The 20419-nt window shown below is 39.0% G+C and overlaps 1 protein-coding gene across 1 annotated transcript in view; it reads left to right on the plus strand.

The window, feature by feature from the left end:
- Nucleotides 1-20419, plus strand: part of nt5dc2 (5'-nucleotidase domain containing 2) — a 64872-nt gene that overhangs the window by 4560 nt on the left and 39893 nt on the right. The window contains exons 2-3 of the mRNA XM_080181777.1: nucleotides 10676-10860; nucleotides 19154-19228. Of these exons, the coding sequence (XP_080037903.1) occupies nucleotides 10676-10860; nucleotides 19154-19228 (260 nt within the window). The remainder of the gene's footprint in view (nucleotides 1-10675; nucleotides 10861-19153; nucleotides 19229-20419) is intronic.

The following is a 20419-nucleotide window of genomic DNA, read 5'->3' on the forward strand; positions in this document are numbered from 1 at the left end:
TTTAGCAAATCACAATTGAAACAACGATTCACAGTCCCTTTAGCATTTCTTTGATTTAAACATCTGTTTATCACTTTCCTATGTGTGTCTTCTTTCCATGTTATCAAAATATTATATCCATTTTCAACATCAGGTCTGTTATTACCCTAACTGTCTCTGTTTAAGGGCCTTTGTGTCCCATTTAGTCTGGCACACAGCTGAGCTACTATTGAATCCTGTATTCTGGGTGTTATACATTCCAATCTGGATTGAAAAAAGTGGCAGGAAACAATTGTTTCCTGAAAAACGATTTTTAGTGATGCTGTCATTTGATCAAAGAGACGCTCTGTTCCCCTTAATTGTATTCCAGTCATTACTAGAAGACTATCCATCTGCGACAGACATGCACAATCCAACAATTTAAAGGACAGTACTGCATCTGGAATCTTCAAATTTAATTTCATTGGCCAGTTACAGCCCCTATCAAAATCCATGACATATTCCTCCATGGACTGGTCATAATGTCCAGGATTGCAATTCTAGTACATTATCATAACCATGAACTACCTTTTAAGTCATTCACATACTTTTCTTTTTGGCTTTAGCAAATGTAATCTTGCCTATTTATATCTTCAAGTGAATATGTTTATCACGTGGTGGACCAAAAACTATCATTTCACAATTCTGACATCACTTGTGGCAACAGACGTACATCATGGTGCTTCTGGTATGTGCTACTTAGGTGCAATGATTGAATGTGAATTCTGTTTCCAAGTTCTTGGTTAATAACTAAAATGCTTGTAGAGGAAAAAGCCAAACTTCAGAATTATGAGTTTTTATCTTCATTGTACTGATGAAGTTGTAGATTAGATTAACAGTCCACCAGATGTGTGGATTACTGACGCATACAAAACAGAGATATCTATCCTTGGATAAACTGTTTTATACAGAAGAAATAGGATGTGAAGCCTACAGTACTGTATCGTTGGAATATTCTGAAAGGATAATGAATATTGAGAAAGTGGCAAAAGTTAGAGCTCGAGCCACTTGAGGTATAAGATGGCACAACACGGAAGAGTGGTTAAAGCTGGAAAAAGAGCAAATGAATGTGAATTCACTAAATTCACAGTATGACCTGACACTAAAATAGCAATCAAAATCTACAGGAAAATAGAACTAATTATGGACAAAAGTAAATAAGGAGCATACACTTAACTAGATTTTCCACACTGCTGGGCATGAAGTCAGGGGCAAACAGCCTGCAGTCCCCAAGATTAGTTGCTTTGCAGGAAATACATGGAATAAATATCAGAATTAATCACAACTGATTTATAGTAGCTCAGAAATCAATTACACATCACTGAAGTGATTCTAAAGAAATCTGCAGTGAGATTAAAAGTAAAATAATTGATATATTCACTTCTAGGAGTAGCAGATCTGACTTAATGATACATCTTGGATGTGACAATGAAAAAGAATGACCCCTATTTAATTTTCATTAATCTATAGAATGAAGTGAAAGATTTCAACTGTTTTCAGGCATTTATCAATTACTGATTCATGGCATACAGTTACAGCTAAGGAATTACATGAATATAGTCAGGACCTTCACAACTAAAATAAACTTGGGGGCATGTTAGGAACTCGGTGGATTAGAACATAAGAACATAAGAAATAGGAGCAGGAGTAGGCCATCTAGCCCCTCGAGCTTGCCCCGCCATTCAATAAGATCATGGCTGATCTGAAGTGGATCAGTTCCACTTTCCCGCTTTCTCCCCATAACCCTTAATTCCCTTGTCTATCAGAAACCTATCTACCCGTGACTTAAATATATTCAGCGAGGAATTCATAGAATCATAGAATTCCTGCAGTGTAGAAGGAGGCCATTCTGCCCATCGAACCTGCACTGACAACAATCCCACCCAGGCTCTATCGCTATATCCCCTTGTTTTAACCCTGCTAATCCCTCTAATCCATGCATCCTGGGACACTAAGGGGCAATTTAGCATGGCCAATCAATGTAACCCACACATCTTTCAGACTGTGGGAGACTGTGGAGTACCTGGAGGAACCCATGCAGACATGGTGAGAGTGTGCACACTCCGCACAGACAGTGACCCAAGCCAAGAGTCGAACCCATGTCCCTGAAGCTATGAGGCAGCGGTGCTAACCACTGTGCCACCATGCCGCCACAGGATGTGTTGTGCATTATATGAAATAACTGTTGAGGAACTTACGTTTATTTTCTTATTGCTTCAACAGATGAGAAAATAAAAATACAAATAGGCTGTTAAAAAGTTTGCTTCCTCCTGAATTCATCCACGGTTTAGGCATATTGTAGGATGTTCTTAATGGAGGCTCTCTTTTTTAGGGTTAATGCACAAAAAAGGTTCCATGCTAATGTACATAAATAAACTCAGACTTTTTACAATGTAAGGAAACAGAGACTATTAAGGCGAAGCCTGATAGAAGAATTCTGGAGGTGAAAGAAGATATCTATGGACAAAGCACAGTGGTTAGCACTGTTGCCTCACAACGTCAAGGACCCAGGTTCGATCCCTGGCTTGGGTCATTGCCTGTGCAGAGATTGCACGGTTCTCCCTGTGTCTGTGTGGGTTTTCTCTGAGTGCTCCAAATTCCTCCCACAGTTCAAAAGGAGTGCTGATTAGGTGCTAAGTTCTCCCTCAGTGTACCTGAACAGGCACTGGAGTGTGGCGACTAGGAGATTTTCCACAGTAATTTGTAGTGTTAATGTAAGCCTACTTGTGACACTAATAATTAAATTTCAATTTTAAACTTTAAAAGGTCCACTGAAATATCACTAATTACTAATAGAAAATGTATTGGCTTTAGTTATTAGCCATCTTTAATCCATCTTGATAAACTTCATGGAAGCTGGATTATTTATCATTCCTCCAGCATGATAAGTAAATCACAGGGACAGTGAATATCAGTGCACAGCACCAATATTCCTAATTGTTATTCATCAGAATTTAAAAAAAATCATTAATTGATTTTTTTTTTTGGCCCTGCATGTTTTCAGTTTTGCAAACATATTGTTGTTCAATGATTTATGATATCGAATGACAATTTATAATGTACTTTTACTTTTAAACACTAGAAACAAGAAATACTCAGCATCATTCCTGGAGAGGGAAACTGAGTTATCATTTTTCTGTGACCTTTTCAGCAGAACAAGGAAAAATTGGAGATGTAAGAGTTTTGAGTGAGTTAAAGAAGGGAGACAGAGAAGAAGAGCAAAAGTAAAATCTGTAAGAGGCTGGAGAGCATGAAAGATTTGATAACAAAAGATTTCAAGGTGCCAGACAAAAAGGAATGGTAAAGGGGACAAGAAGCAAAAGATACATCTAGAGAAGGTGTGAATGCGAGGATCCTAAATAGTTGCTATCTGGAAGCAAAGGAAAAGAAATAAGAGAAACAAGAATGGGGGGGAGAAATGTTCACAGGGTTTCTCTTTTATTCTTCTTCCTATTCATGCCCTTTTGTTTGCAGAAAATCTATTATATTTCAAACTTTTCCCAGCTTTGAAGAAAGTTTTTTTTTGTTTCTCTCTCCATTTGATGCTTTTTCCATTTTCATTTTAGATTTTCAGTATTTTTTTGCCCTTGTTTGTGTTATTTGAAAATATTGTTTATCACTTTTTGGATCAATGCAGGAATTCACAAATTAATTAATAAATTGAGCTATGCAATTGGAACTCTCACCATTCTCCCCATTTAGACTTGCATTTCCTTGTGAGACCCCTCTGCAAGTATTAACACACTCCCGAGGAGCTTGTATGGACTCTTGAAACTCTGCTCATGTTAGCCAAAGGAAGAATAATGAAATGTTGGTGGTATTTAGTTTATTGTTAATGGTGATTTATATAATAGCTTGGAGAATTCTGGCATGTTAACTGAACTTCCCCACCGCCCCCCCTTACAACCCTTCCCCCAAAACAAGCGCACACACTTATATCATTCAAAGATTCTTTTGGGATTCCAGTTTGAAGATCTATGATTTTAAGTTGGTCAGGCTACATTCTTCTGTGCTGCTGTGTTTTGAGCTTCTATATCATTGACAATCCACATTTGATTACTGTTGGAGTTTCAATTGTCTGTTCAACTTCTATTTGCAGTAGTATATATAAGATCGGCCTAGATAACATTGAAAAGTCAGAATTGGCAAAATGCTTTGCTAATGAAGCCATTCTCCAGCTTGAGTACCTTTGCAATTTACTGTTATGTGAATTAGGAAGAGAGAAGAAGTACTGTAATGAAGTATGGTGTTTGACATTTTTTAGGTAACATTTATGATGCCTATGTGATTATCTGTGGATATTGTACTTGCATACAGAAAGTTGTGAAAAAGTACTGTGGTGTACATTTTATTTGATGGAGGCCACAATGTAAAGAAATGGCAGTACATTCCTTAAAATAAGCTTTTTTGTGCGAAATTGTCTTTTTTAATTGCTGGAAAAAAACACATGCTTTTCATCTTGCACTTATCAGGACAATTCACAGGAACACTAAATGTAAAAGGAACAACAATTTACACTTCATGAGAAGAGAGTACTGATTGGTTGGCAAGTGGACTCTAGTAGAGGTGTTGCCGTGGAGAATGCACCAGCTAAATGATGACTAATTGTTAAATGCCTTCGGCTGTTCACAACAGACAAAATGCCGATCATACCCAACCAGCCCATGCTTGCAAATCTCAAAACAATGTGCAAACATTGGATGTGATTCTGGAGCATTTACTGATCAATCCTGAGCATGCTAAGGATTACATTGACAACCAATTAAAGATTATCATTTGCGTTTACAGTGTGGTGCTCTTAAATGTGTTAGGAGCTATATGTATTAATACACTGGACCTTGTTCTTTGCAGACAAAAAAAACAGGTACACACGTTGTGCCTGCCTCAATAACTAGGCAACACCCATTGTCTAGTTCATTCCCCAGGGCAATGCCATTACTAATCTGAGCCAACCTGTCTGGTTTGAATTTAAATAGGCTTGGCTGTTAATTGTCAGTTATCAACACTCTTGTGAAGTTTAAATTGTTGTTCCCTTTACATTTGGTATTCTTGTGAATTGTCCTGATGACCACGAGACGCAAAGTTTTGACAGCATGTCATTTCTTTCACCAATTTTATTCTACCAAAAGACCTTTTTTTACTTATTCACTAATTGGATGTGAGTGTTGCTGGTTAGGCCAGCAGTTATTACCCATCCATAAATGCCCTTGAAGATGGTGGTGCCTCCTTGAACCACTGTAGCTCATATGGTGCACGAACATCCACAATGCTGTCAGGAAGGGAGTTCTGGCATATTGACCCAGTGACAGTGAAAGAGTGGCGATATAGTTGCATGTCAGGATTGTGTTGACTGAGAGGGGAATTTACAAGTGGTGATGTACCCATGCATTTGTCCTTGTCCCTCTGGGTGGTTGAGGTTGTGGGTTTGGAAGGTTCTGTTGAAGGAGCCTTAGTGGGTTGCTGCAGAACATCTTGTAGATGGCACATGCTGTTGCCATTGTGTTGAAAGTGGAGGGAGTGAATGTTGAAGATACTAATTGGAGAGCCAGTCAAGTGCACTGCTTTACCCAGAATGGTGTTGAGCTTCTTGTGATGTTGGAGCTGTGCTCATCCACTCAAGTGGCAGGATTCCTTACATCATATGTACCTGATTTGACATTGACTTCACTTACCCCCCCCTCCTCAGGATTTTCTATTTTGATTTCCCAATCATTAAATCGTATTGGTTGGTTATTCACTCAGCTCTCTGATGCCTTGTTCCCCTCAGTCACAATGAAGCTGACAATTTCAATGACTTTGGAGACAAAAGTTATTTTGAGTTGACGGGGACAGGGGCAGACATTGTTAGGTGCTGTGCTGCAGCAAATTCTGGTCCATTTTTCAAAATGCTTTCCAAAGTGAAGAAATGCCCACACTGAATTTGCAGACAATAGATTATATTTTTATCATTATTGTGTCTTTGCACATTGACTGCAAAGTTAATGTTTCTGTACTCAATATCTCTTCAAGATTAGTAGGGTAAACACTTGGGGTTACAAAGATAGTGCCTGGATGAAATTGTGGTCAGTGCAGGTTCAATGAATCGAATGGCCTCCTTCTGCACTGTAGGGATTTTGATTGCTGATGGTGTACAGGCTTTGGGGATTCAATATGTTGATTAGTGAGGAATTCCTCTGTAGTAATGTAATTGAATGTCAAGTGGAGATAGTTAAATTCTTCTTGGCGATGGACATTGCCTGCATGTGTGTGGCACAAATGTTACTTGCCACTTGTCAGCCCAGGCCTGTATATTGTCAGTGTCTTTGTACATATTGGACATGGACTGCTTTAGTATCTGAAGGGCTGTGAGTGGTGCTGAACGTTGTGCAATCATCCATGAATTTCTGACATTATAATGGAGGGAAGGTCATTGATAAAATAGCTGAAGACAGTTGGGTGGCCTTGGTGTCTTGCTACTTGATTTATTTTCCAAAAATTAACTCTAAACATTGCAAAAGCATTTTACAAATTGTGCATATTTTTGGACACATGTTTTTCTTTTTCAAAAATGTTAATATTGGATTAAATACCAACATACTTGTATGTGGCTGGTTGAATATTTTGTGCCTGGCACAACGCGAGTGTTTACATGCAGCTTTCTCATGTCTCGTCTACACATTCTTGTATTACAAAACATGAATTCCACTGTTGGTTTTACTGAGTGTTTTATTTGCAATACAGACCAACTCACTGTAAAATGCATGTCTCAGCCTCTAAATATAACTCTTTCCCATGATTTGCCTACATTTCCTCAAATTGCAAAACTTGCATTTCACTATTGGTTTTATTGAGTGCAATCACAAAAGTATTCCACACCTTAACTCTCCCTTTCTTGCTTTACTCTTCGTGATGTGACTACAAAAGAGAGAATGCCCTTGTAAAATATTTTTCTGTAAAGTTAATTATATTCTTTTAGCATGCATTCATAGGCATGGGTGATTGAATACACTGTGGCAATGTACTGAAAACAAATGGGACAATGCTTAAATAGATTTTTCTTTGCAGTTGTTCACTAAATGTTCCAGCCAACATTAACCTTCAAAAAGGTAATTTTCCTTTTTGTCATGGTAAACAATCATATCCATAAAATAGACATTAAAATAGCTCGTGGAAAATCCCCAAATATGCATCACTAGTGTTGGAAATCTCAGTAATATAAAGATTGCAATAAATTCTTGCTCTCATCTCCCATGGCATTACATGCTGCATAATTGGGAACCTAGAGTGCAGTTATTGTTTACTGAAATTGCCATTATAGAGACATGGTTATAAGACAATCTAGGTTAGAAAGTAAAGGGCCAGAATTCATGGGAAAACTGGAGCAATTCAAGCTGTTTTTTTAAGTGGGACTTCTCCCACAGTCTGTGGAATGCAGAGGTCACCAGTGTGAATCTTATTAGAGCTATTCCCACCCAGGAAGCTGAAAGCAACAGGTCTCTGTGCATGTACGGTGCCCCCAAACTATCAGCCTCCCGTTTGCTGGCCAATCAGGGGCCCCCGATCATTTCCGGGCCAACGCTGACCCCCGTCCTCTGTCCCGGCCTGCCTTGATGTCCCAGACCCCATCCCCCAGCACGCCTCAATTGCTGGCCTCCCTCCTACCCCAACTGATCCCAATAGCAGAGTGGCAGTGGGACCTTCCCACCCCACCCAGTCACCTTGATCTTTTTGGCATTGTCCCATGCCCAGTGGGCAGTGCGAAGTTGCTCCCTGGCATTAGCACTTTATCCCTTGGCCAGTGCCAAGAGGCACAGGCTGGCACAACCAGTGTGCTCATGTTCAGTGGGCACCACACTCCCACCTCACTCCAGCAGGGTCAGGCCACTAGTTCCCCATTTTTGGAGTGAAACACTCTGGCGAGGAGAGAAAGTCATGATGTGGATATGCCGGCGTTGGACTGGGGTAAACACAGTAAAAAGTCTGACAGCACCAGGTTTAAGTCCAAATAAATTGGTTGGACTTAAACCTGGTGTTGTCAGACTTTCTATGAGGTGAGAAAGGCCAGCAATATTTAAATGCTAGCCCTGCCTTCCTGCCTATTTGGAAATCCAGCGCTGGGAGATGATAGAGGGGTGTGAACCTCTGGCACATCGCCCTCTCCAAGCAATTCACCCAGCCCACTGCGCTTAAAAAAATTAGTGCTGTGGGATGGGAGAATAACGGCCAATGAAAAGTATAGTCTGAGGTTGAGGATTCGGAGAGCTTTAGAAACTGGGGAAGGGTAATAAAGAGCAGATGAAATGGGAAATGAGAATAAACTAGCTAGAAATACATAAAAAGGAGAGTAGCTAAAGTAAATTTTAGCCCCTTGGGTGCTGAGACAGGAGATATAAGGGAGAATGGGAGACTTAGAACTTTCCTGTATTTAGTGGCATATGAAGCAGACAAAGCACATGCTTATGTCTGTTTCCATGGCTAGTCTTTCCTGGAATAGGTCACCAGTTTGTCACCAGAGGCTGTAGCTTGAGGGGCACCACTCCATACAAGATATGGCTGACCAATAGACTCTCCTGTTACTGCTTGCAATTGGCAAAATGAAGGATTTAACATATTAACATTGACAAGTCCTGGAATGGGACTTGAACTTAGAGCTTCTGGCTCGGAGGTAAAGGCACTACCCACTGCACCACAATCTCTGACAATAGCAGAAACATTGACCAAATATTCACATTAGAAGACACATTATGAAAAATAAAGGGTGATAAAAGGGCTAATGAGAATGAAGAAGTTGGGTAATTAACGTCAAGAAAAAATGATTGGAGAAGCTAAGTGCCAACGAATCCTGATGACCCTGATGCTAACATCCTAGGATTCTATAAGAGGAAGCTGCGGAGGTAGTGAATGCACTGGCAATGATTTTCCACAATTCCCAGATTCTAGACGGGTTCCAGTGGATTGGAAGTTAGCAAATGCAACATCACTATCCCAAAAAAGATGGGAGAGAAAATAAGAGATGGGACTTTTCAGTCCTGCCTGCTGCTGGGATCATCAGGGCCCACTCAAGCCAGTGGATCTTTTGCTGGGCCACCACAACATCGTGGTCCTGCCGCAATGGAGCCAGAACATCCCAGCCTAAGCCAGTTAACCTGGCATTAGTCACTGGGAAGTGCTTGAATTTATTAGTAAGGAAGCTTTTTTGACTGGCTCACCTTTATCTACAAGCTCACCTTATCTACGAGCTCAATATATTTAATACCAGTTGAAAGGCAAGATGACTGGTAAGATGCCACACATAAAAAGTAAGATAAAGGCAAATGGGATTGGAAGTAATTTGTTATCACAGATGGAGAATTAGTTTAACAGGAAGCAGAAAGTAGGGATAAATAGATTATTTTCAAGTTGGCAGGCTGTAACTGGTGGACTGTTGCAAGGATCGATGCTGTGGCCCCGACTGTTTCATAACATAGTTGAAGAGACTCAGTGAGTAATATATGCAGGTTTGTCGATGATATAAAGCAAAGTGGAAATGTAAGAGGTGAGGAGACAAAGTGAGGCCGCAAGAAGGTATAGACAGGTTAAGCATGTGGGTAATAAGGTGACAGATGGAATATAAATGTGGGAAAATATGAGGTTATTGAATTTGGTAGTCAGCAGAATAAAGAATAGAAACTTCTGAATGCCAATGTTTGGCGGTATTTTGGTATATTGATACAAGCATGCAAATACAGCAAGCAAGCAGGAAGGCAAGTGGAATGATAACTTTCATAGCAAAGTGAGTAAAGTACAAGAGCAGGAAAGTTGTGCTACAATTTTTGGTGAGAAAACACGTGCAGAACTGTGTGCAGTTTTTGTCTCCATTCCTAAGGAAGGATACACTAGCCTTGGAAATGTGCAAAAAAGGTTTAGTAGATTGGCTTCTGGGACTAGGTTGTCCTAAGATGAGAAGATGAGTAAATTGGGCTTCTAGTCTTTAAGATGGGGAGACATTTCTTCATGCAGACTCTTTGGAACTCTTTACCTCAGAGGGTGCTCCATTATTGAATATATTGAGTTTTGGTCTCTTGGGAATAGAGGGATATTGGGAGCAGGTTGGAAAGTGGATTTGACATGGAATATCGACTGATGCATCAAGCTCACGGAGTCATGCGATTCTTATTCCTATTTCTTATCTTCTTAAGTCTTGCCTCATCTTGAGCAGGTTGTGCTTCATTGTAACACAGCAAATTTATTAAAGCAATACGTAACTGATTCAGTTAAGGTATTTTCAAAGTGCCATTTGTTTTAGCATGTGTTAATTTGATCTTCTCTGTTTCCACTCACCAGTGTAAAGAAGGGAAATGGCAGCTGGAAACAGCATGAAAAAATTTTTGTGGGGTTTGAGTGTTTAGTGTTGTGGCGCTTGCCTGATTTTGTGAAAGGAAATTTGGCTTAAAAGAATGTGAATCAAGGACCTGATTGCTTTAGTTTTCTGCTAGTTATTTTTCTTCATTAGCTCTTGCTGCTACTTTGGGTTTACTCTAATTAAGTCAATGGAATTGGCAACTGAACAGATTATTTGAACTAAACACTTGTTTTCCCTGTAACCTTGGAGATACAGTACTTGTGAGATGATACTGTAAGATGCAGTGCACAGTTTTAAATATTACAATTCTGTAAATAAATTGTTTTTTTTTTGCAGAACTTATTCCCCCAGGAATCTGCAGCCTCCTCAATCCTGCAAACATCTATTCTAATAATGAGGTTAAATTGGAGGAGATTGAAATTTATGGATTTGATTATGATTATACTCTTGCTCAGTATTCCAATTTATTGAACACAAAGATCTTCAACACTGCACGAAAAATCCTCATTGATCAATACAAGGTAAGTTTACATGTTAACATTTCTCAAAGTGATTGCACAATTTTCTCCAAGCATGAAGCTTAATGCTGTTAAACGTTACACTTTCAACCACTGTAAAGCAATGGATTTTGTTGGTAGATAATGAAAATTAGAGAATAGGGAAGCATCTTTCATTTTAGCCTTGTATTTATGGTACATAGGTATCCTTGCTGTGTTATGAGCTTGTGTTTATTACAGACAAAATACTATTAATTTCATCTTTCCTTAGTTGCAAAGTGAATTTATTTTTAGAAAGATTGAACTTTATTGAGAATAGAATGAGGCCACTTCATGCTTGACTGTTTGAACCATGAAATTAATGTTAAATAATGGACAAGGAAGATGATTTTGGTTTATTTCTTCATGGCTGAAGAAGTGAAGCTAACATAAGTAGGACTAGCAATAGGTCATTTGGCTCCCTTGGACATTCTCCAACGTTCAATAAATCTGTTTGTGGCTTTAACTCCACTTTCTTGCCTGCATAACCCTTGATTCCCTTTAGAGTGAAAGGCTGTACAAGTTGTGGCAGAGACTGGAGTCAATGGCTTCAGTATTCCAGACACTTAGCTGCAGCAAATTACACCTCACACAAGACAGGATGCTGGACAAGCAAGGTGATAGCAGAAAGGCAGTGGAGATCTCTAGAGAGGTGGTTAAAAAGTGTTGTGTATCATTTTCAGTGGATAATGTTGCAGAAGAAGTAATATATAAAGGAGGAAGAAGAATGGGCTAAGCATGATCTTTGGGAGACACTCCAAAACTGGAGATACAAATGGGTAGAAAAGTGATTGGTGGAGGCACTCCATCTTTGATTTAGAATTGTAAGAGTGGAGCAAAGTAAGTCAGCCTGTTAGTACAACTTGTCTTTTTTAGATGTCTGGCATTAATGCCGCTTGATGTGATGGATACGCCAGGTTTTGTGGCCTGGTTTTTCTCTCTGCCTCTCGTACGAAAACGTCCTTGAACTGAGAGTTGGCAGATTGTTCAACCAAGAGGCCAAATCATGATATGAAAAGCTTTAGAGAGAAATAGCTCCCTACCATTCTGTAATATGCTTTGGTGAGCAACAATTTATAATAGCTGTAATGTAATGCTGCACTTTTAAATAAAATGAATATAATTGGTTTGGTCGGTAAAAACTTGAGCCAAAGTAATGAGTAAGATCTGAGGTTCAGTTCATAACCTGTGCTGAAGAGGTGGATTTTTAGATGGAAAAACTGTGGGATGCTAGATTGTTTTTGGCATTGCAATGTCAAAAACAGTGTGCCAATGTAGTTCAAATGCTGAGAAAATCTTAATTTGGTTCATCACTTGCAGCATAGGTTGGGGGAAGATAGGGAAAAAATAGCCCTTTTTTTGCAGGTCAGTAACCCATCATTTCCACTCAAAGACAAAAACAAAAATGTTCATCTGAAGGAAGGCTCTCAAACTAAAACTTTAATCTGCCTCTTTCCAATGTTGAGGGATGTGCATTTTCTGTGACTTTTCCTTCTGGTTATCAGTATTGTGTCAGTAACTTGATATTGCATCTTATTCTGTGTTATATTATTTCTGAAATGCCTGCAGAATATTTCTGTAATAAATAATTACATAATTGAACAGTGGGAAATTATGCTATAGATGATGGTTTTAGTGGGGCCCCTACTGATTGGATTAATTGGTTATGATTGTGGTGCATTGCTTCTCTTGTTTAATAGCTGTCAGCTGAAGCCAACAGACTTTGGTGTGATTAATGCAAAGCATTCAGGGAATGGGTAATGTCAGCAACTACATGGCTAGAAAACGTCACATTTAGCTTGTAACCTTTAATTATACAGCATATATACTTTTATATTAAAGAGTTCAATTATGACTAATACAATCAGATCCTAAGTTATCTAATACTGTACCAACCAAATGCTCTAACTAGAATCTCTGATGTCCCCCTATACACACATCACTTTACCAATTGGAAGTCATTGAAAAGTTATTCAGCACCTGAAGATTTCCAGGTACTATCAGAACATGTTTGTACAGCTAGCCAAGTTACCAATGAAAATGCCAGTACTCCTTCTTGCTCCATACATTCGAACAGGGCCTCTGAATGCATTACAGAAAGGTGATACCAGGCAGAAGGGAAGTAGCGTTAATAAAAATACAGCCTGTGTGTTGAAAGCAAAGCACAACGGACAATTGTTCAAGAGACTTTTAAAAACAGGAAGGTTCTGAGGCAGATTTTTGGGCATGTGTTACAAAAGTAATTTTAGCTGTTACAAATCTGGCTGATGTTATTACTGGAGGGTCAGGCCCCAGAATGGAACCCGGCTCAGTAGACCATGATTTTTATCTTTTGTTCAGAGACATGGATGACTAGAGTCTCAGGACTGTCAATTAACTTTAAATAAAAGAGTAACACATGACTATAATACAATTCTCCTTCACCCCACCTATCTCTTCTCATCAAATCCCCCCTGATGCTTACTGTGTCTTACTGGAATGCTGACTTCCACATGAGTGTTTCCAAACTCCATAAAATCTTTTCCCAAACACCAGTTTCTCTCAGATGCCTTCACCAAGGATTCACTTATAGGATTTGAAACTGTTGAAGTTTTAATCCTCATACTGAAACACAAAATTAAACTTATATCTTATTTCTAATATCCGAAAATACAAATACTGTTACCTGACATCTCTCCCTTTGAAAGAAAGAAAACTTCATAACCATGAAGATTTCTTTATACTGGTATTACATTCACTCCAGACAAAATTAGCATCATAAGTATTGAACAAAATAGCTTATTGCATAATATAGTTAAACTTGTTTTATCTTACAACGACATGTCATATTGCATAATTACAAGGATTCAACCAAAAGAAAGACAATAAATGTAACAACATTGTCAGAATCTCTACGTAGCATTATCATAACTCCAGTCTTATGTTTCTTTTTGTTCAGGATTTCAAACTTGAAACAGATAAACTAAAAGCAGGAGTAGGTCATTTGGCCTTTTGAGTCTGCTCCGCCATTCATTTTGATTATGACCAATCATCAAATTTAATATCCTGATCCCCTTAGCCCTAAGAGCTATATTTAATTTCTTCTTGAAATCATAAAATGTTTTGGCCTCAACTACATTCTACGGTAGTGAATTCCACACATTCATCACCCTCTGGGTAAAGAAATTTCTCCTCATTTCAGTTCCAAAAGGTTTATCCCTTATCTTCAAACCATAAACCCTAGTTCTGGTCTCCCCCACCATTGGGAACATTCTTTCTGAATCTACCCTGTTAGAATTTTACAAGTTTCTATGAGATCCCCTCTTACTCTTCTAGCTATAATCCTAACCGATTAGTCTCTCCTCATGTGACAGACCTGCCATCCCGGGAATTAGACTGTAAGCCTTCGCTGTACGCCCTCTATGGCAAGGACCTCCTTCCTCAGATAAGCACACCAAAACTGCACACAGTACTCCAGATGTGGCCTCGCCAATGCCCTATACAATTGCAGCAAAACATCCCTATCCCTATATTCAAATACTCTTGCTATGAAGGCCAACATACCATTTGCCTTCTTTACTGCATTTGCCTTCTGTACTGCCTGCTGTACCTGTGTGTACTTTCAGCGACTGAAGCATGAGGGTTCCAAGTTCTCATTCAGTATCCATCTCTCTCAATTTACATCGATTTAAGTAATAATCTGTCTTCCTATTATTGCTGCCAAAGTGGATAACCTCACATTTATCCACATTATACTGCATTTGCCATGCAGATGCCCACACGCTCAGCCTGTCCAAATCACGCTGAAGCATTTCTGCATCCTTCTCACAGCTCACCCTCCTACTCGACTCTGCATATCAGCTGTAAATTTGGAGATAAGTTCTCTTTTCCAAATCATTAATATATAATGTGAACAGTTGGGGTCCTAGCACTGATTCCTGCAGTACCTGTGAATTTGTACAGTTCCCACCTCCCTCAGAACCAATCCCAGTGTCCTCGGAATCTGAAACCCTCCTTATCATACCATCTTTTCACCCACGTATTCATCCTATGTATCCTGCTGAATAATGTTTCATTCAAGTCTAGCACCCCCTTGTCTTTTTTGTTATTTGCAGGGATAATTCCACCCTCAAGACCCCTTTCCAAATGCAAATACAGTAAATTCTCATTTCCATTAATAAAGTCAAAATGGCATTTTTGTGCATTAACCTCTCATTTCTTCTCATGCCAAAATCTCTTTTAGCTGTTTCAAGGTGTTGAGATGCTCCTTATGTTCACTCAAAATGGTTTTATATTTTTGTTTAATTTGTTCCTTGAACATTTTGTGATCTTATTGTTTCAAATGAGTGTTTTTCAATTCTGTTTGAGCAATGTCAATGACTTCCCCTTGAGAATTTTATAGTTTGTTCTAACCTGTCAACTTTTTACACTATTTATGAACTATTTCTGTCAAGTCCTCAACTGATGTCGAATGGCCTTTTGCAAGCTATCCATTTGCAAACTATCAATTTCTTCTTCTTTTTCTCAGTTTAATTTGCAATTCAAGAATCTCATTGTTCTTGTCATGACAAAATTCTAACAGTTTGTTAGTTCTGCTATTTAATTCTGCATTCAACCAATTAATCTGATTCACCAGCAATTACATTTTCTGTTAAAGGCATGTTCCACAATACTTGATAGGGACTTCTGTTACATTAAGTTCATCAAGTTTTAACTGAAGATCAACCTTTGCTGAGTTTGTTTCTACAAGTTTATCATTTAGACAGTTCAAGTCTTCAGTCAAGTATGTTGCACTTACTATGATTAATTCTCAATTGCATTGACCAATTCTCTTTCTTCATTAGGAAACTCCTCTTTCATACAAGAAAATTAATTTTTTACATTAATCAGGTTTACCCAATGTCTCATTTTTGGCCACAGTAGTTTTCATAATTAATCATCTGCTGCAATACCATCATCACCACATTACAAATGTCAAAGTTAATTAATTTAGGTCATTAGTATGTTATTACAAGATGCCATCCTCAATGCATCATGGAAATTGTCTTTGAGAATAGGTGATAAATGCTGTCGATTTGAGATTGGTGAGCAAGACAAGCCCTGCAACACGAACCTGCCTCTAATTGGACATGCCTTAGAATCTTCTCCCAAACAATGCTTTCTGTCAGATTCCTTCAACAAGGATCCACTTCCAGGATTTCAGTCTCTTCTTTCAGTATTCCTCTGTCTTGGACTGTCACATGCATTCAAGCTTCCACACAATATCTCAGGTAATCAGTCATGCCAACAGAACACCACAGCTTCACAGGCTGTAGTAAGATGTCACCAAACTTTTGATTCACCTCTGATGTCTGGTTTTCCACTTTAAATCTTGTTACTGCAGTTGTTTCCTTAACTCAGAGCACTTTCTCTACCTTTTAAGAACATAAGAAATAGGAGCAGGAGTAGGGCCATCTAGCCCCTCAAGCCTGCCCCACCATTCAATAAGATCATGGCTGATCTGAAGTGGCTCAGTTCCACTTTCCCGCTTTCTCCCCATAACCCTTAATCCCCTTGCCTACCAAAAACCTATCTACCTGTGTCTCAAATATATTTAGCGAGGTAGCCTCCGCCACCAACGGGCAGAGAATTCCAGAGATTCACCAGCCTTTGAGTGAAGAAGTTCCTCCTCAACTCCGCTCTAAACTGCCCCCCCCCCTTATCTTGAGGCTGTGCCCTCTAGTCCTGCTGTCCTTTCTGAGTGGGAAGACTCTCTCTACCTCTACCCTATCCATCCCCTTTCATCATCTTATACGTCTCTATAAGATCCCCCCTCATCCTTCTAAACTCCAATGGTACAAGCCCAGTCTATCCAGCCTCTCCTCATAGCTCAACCCCCTCAACTCCAGTATCAGCCTAGTGAACCTCCTCTGCACTCCCTCCAAGGCCAAAATATCCTTTTGCAAGTGCGGTGACCAAAACTGCACACTGTACTCCAGCTGCGGCCTCACCAGTGCCCTGTACAGTTGCAGCAAGACCTCCCTACTTCTATATTCTATCCCCCTCGCTATGAAGGCCAGCATCCCATTTGCCTTCCTGATCACCTGCTGCACCTGTAGGCTGGGTTTTTGCGACGCATGCACAAGGACCCCCAGGTCCCTCTGCACCGTAGCAGGCTGCAGCTTTTCGCCCTTTAAATAGTAATCCCTCCTACTATTATTCCTGCCAAAGTGGATAACCTCACACTTGCTAACATTGTATTCCATCTTTTACTTGAGTTCTCCTGAACAGGACCTTGTTCAACTTCTTGATCTTTGTTCCTTTAACTTAACTATCTCCTTGGGACATTTTTTGTTGTCCAGCTTCCCTCCTTCCTGGACTTTCTCATGTTCTTTCTAGGCTTTTTGCAGCTCCCTGGTCCTGTCCAATTGCTTCTGAGTCCAGCTTAAAATTAAACTCAAGTCTTTTTAACCAAGGGTGGCCCCGGTCGCTAAATGACAGCTTAGTCTTTCTTTAAACCTGTTTACTTTCACATGGTAAACCCTTTAATTGCATTGTTTGAAATGAAACCAAATCCCACAGATGTAGGCACCTTTGTCTGAACTGAACAAGCTGAGGTTTTAACCTTTCTTATACCCAAACACAAAATTAAACTTAAAGCCATACTTCTAATACTCAAAAATATAAATATATATCATTTAAACTACCTCTATGCCTGACTTGGTTGAAGCAGCAACAATTAACAATGAAATGCAGAGAAAGCTAGCATTGGGCGTCAGAGGGGTACTTTCTTAATGTACTTCTCATGTAATGTGGGAGCTGAGTAAAATCACACTGATAAGACAGGATAACTAATACAATTACAATTTTCTTAGTTTGTCCTAAGATGGGTAGAAATACAATAAAATCTTCTCAAGAAGAGCTTCATGCTCAAAAATTATGTGTTTTTACCAGCTTTGTTTTAAAAGTTAAATGTAAACATTAATCTTTTTTTGCTCTCAATATCTGAATCAGAAATATATTTACATTGCAGTTATGTCTGCTGGTTTCAAAGTTCCTGCGAATTGTCAGTTCTCCCAAGTTCCAAACCTTTTTGTGTTAATGTGTAGCCAGCTTTCTGAAATGCCAATGTAGCCATATTTGACTTACTAAATAACCCACTGACCTCCCTATAGACAGGTACTTTGACTAACCAACACCACCCCTTCCTGAAGCATGCCAGATAACAAACTTTTGTATACCATAAATCTTCTATTAAATGGTGGATAAAATTAATTCAACATAAATTGGTTTGTTATTCATTCATTGCAGCATCATTTCAAAGCTTAAATTGTTTGCTTAGCTTGTACTAATGCCTAATTTTGTATTCAAGTTTAAGTCTGGAATTGCATGCACATGCTTGCTTTTAAAGTTTATTTATTAGTGTCACAAATAGGCTTACATTAACACTGCAATGAAGTCACTGTGAAAATCCCCTAGTCGCCACACTCTGGCGTCTATTTGGGTACATCGAGGGAGAATGTAGCGTGGCCAATGCACACTTTTTCAGACAGTGGGTGGAAACTACAGCACATGGAGGAAAGCCACACAGACACTGGGATTACGTGCAGACTCCATGCAGGTGGTCACCCAAGCCAGGAATCGAGATCAGGTTCTTGGCATTGTGAGAAAGCAATGCTAACCACTGTGCCACTGTGGGAAAGACACACTGACAGTCAAAGTGGTTTTTATGGTGGTGAAATGTCCTAACGGATAAAGCAATTTCTATAGAAGTAGCTTTAAGATTCTATCTGCTGTTTTGAATGGTGAAAACGTTTCAGTTATGAAATACACATATAAATATCACCTCACTTCTATTTTGGCAGTATATTGGGTACCAGAATGTAATTGGGGCATAACACCAAGCAAATCACTAAAACATTCTTATTCCTGTACAAATAATACCAGGCAACAGTAAAGCTTATTAGTGAAGCCTAATTTATGTTAATCATATAATATGGAGTAATTCATATTCCCTTGTAATTAGAAATCCAATTGAACCAGTGCCTTTGGGTATTTAACAAAAATCTAAATAATCCTGATCTTGACTTAAAGAATAATTTACTTTAGCCATTAAATATAGGCACTATTCTATTTTTTTCAGTGAGTTTCGTTATATTTAGAATGTGATTTTACCAGTTCTCCACTAACTCTGATGCAGAACGCTAATATTTCACCTGTATTGTGTTTTATTAGTGTGTTGCCTTGAAATGTAGGAGAAAAGAAATGTATTTTTGAGACTTTTTTCAACCTTGAACATTTATTATCAATTATTTCTTAGTACCCAGAAGGAATCAAGGACTATGAATACCAGCCTAACTTTGCCATAAGAGGTCTCCATTATGATGTGCGGAAGGTAACATATAAAATTCAATTTTAGCAGGGGGCAGCTTTCATTAGCAAGTGTATAGCAAATTAAATGATGCAATCTTGCAAACCAAATGTCAATGTAATTTGCATGTAGCACCATCGTGCATAGATTGATGCACAGAATCTCATAAAATGAGATACAATATACATTATAAAATCTATGTATTTTTATATACCATTATGTGTATTATACATCTCAATGCAAGGATGGCCAGTCCAAAACGGCCTTTTGATATTCTTTTGGTTTCAACTATTTGCTTGAAGTCTGGACTAGGACTGGGATGAGGAGAAATTTCTTCACCCAGAGAGTGGTAAGCCTTTGTAATTTACTACTACAGAAAGCAGTTGAAGCTGAAACATTGTATGTTTCAAGAGGGGGGATATAGCTCTTGGAGCGAAATGGCCCGTTGGCGAGGAGTCCAGGACCAGGGGTCATAGTTTGAGGATAAGGGGTAAACCTTGTAGAACTGAGGTGAGAAGAAATTTCTTCACTTAGACAGTGGTGAATGTGTGGAATTCACTACCACAGAATGTAGTTGAAGCCAAAACATTGTATGATTTCAAGAAGAAATTACTTATCGCTCTTGGAGCTAAAGGGATTAAGGGATATAGAGGTAAGGCAGGATCGGTATTGAATTTGATGATCAGCTATGATCATAATGACTGGCAGAGCAGGGCTTGAAGGGCCAAATGGCCTACTCCTGCTCCTTTTTTTTATGTATCCATGGTTGTTAGCTCTTATTCCATTATTCTGGCATCCCTCAATCTGGTCTTATTTTTCCCTCTATTATTTCCTGGTTAATTCTTTCTTTCTTTCCCGCTTTTCTCTTCACCCATTCCCTCTTATTCTATTTCTCTTGCCTTTTTTAAATTCCTCTGTCCCCGTCTTTCATTTGCAATCTGTGTCTCATTTTCTTATTTCCTTTGTCTCAGTATTTCATCTGGACTTTCATTTCCTATTCCTTTCCCTCCATTTCTACTTGTTTTTCTTTGAGTTTCGGATTCTACTCCATTCTTCATTTGAATTTAAAATGTGTAACTAACTAAGTCTATGAAATCTTTTGACTGGGGGGTAGGGGTGGGGGCATTCCGTGTGATCTTATTAAGTAAAATATGTTATGAGGAAAGGTTGAGGGAGCTGGGGCTTTTCACTTTAGAATGGAGGAGAATGAGAGGT

The sequence above is a fragment of the Carcharhinus amblyrhynchos genome, chromosome 3, assembly GCF_965287045.1.
Source record: "Carcharhinus amblyrhynchos chromosome 3, sCarAmb.v2.hapA, whole genome shotgun sequence".
In the NCBI taxonomy this organism is placed as follows: domain Eukaryota; kingdom Metazoa; phylum Chordata; class Chondrichthyes; order Carcharhiniformes; family Carcharhinidae; genus Carcharhinus; species Carcharhinus amblyrhynchos.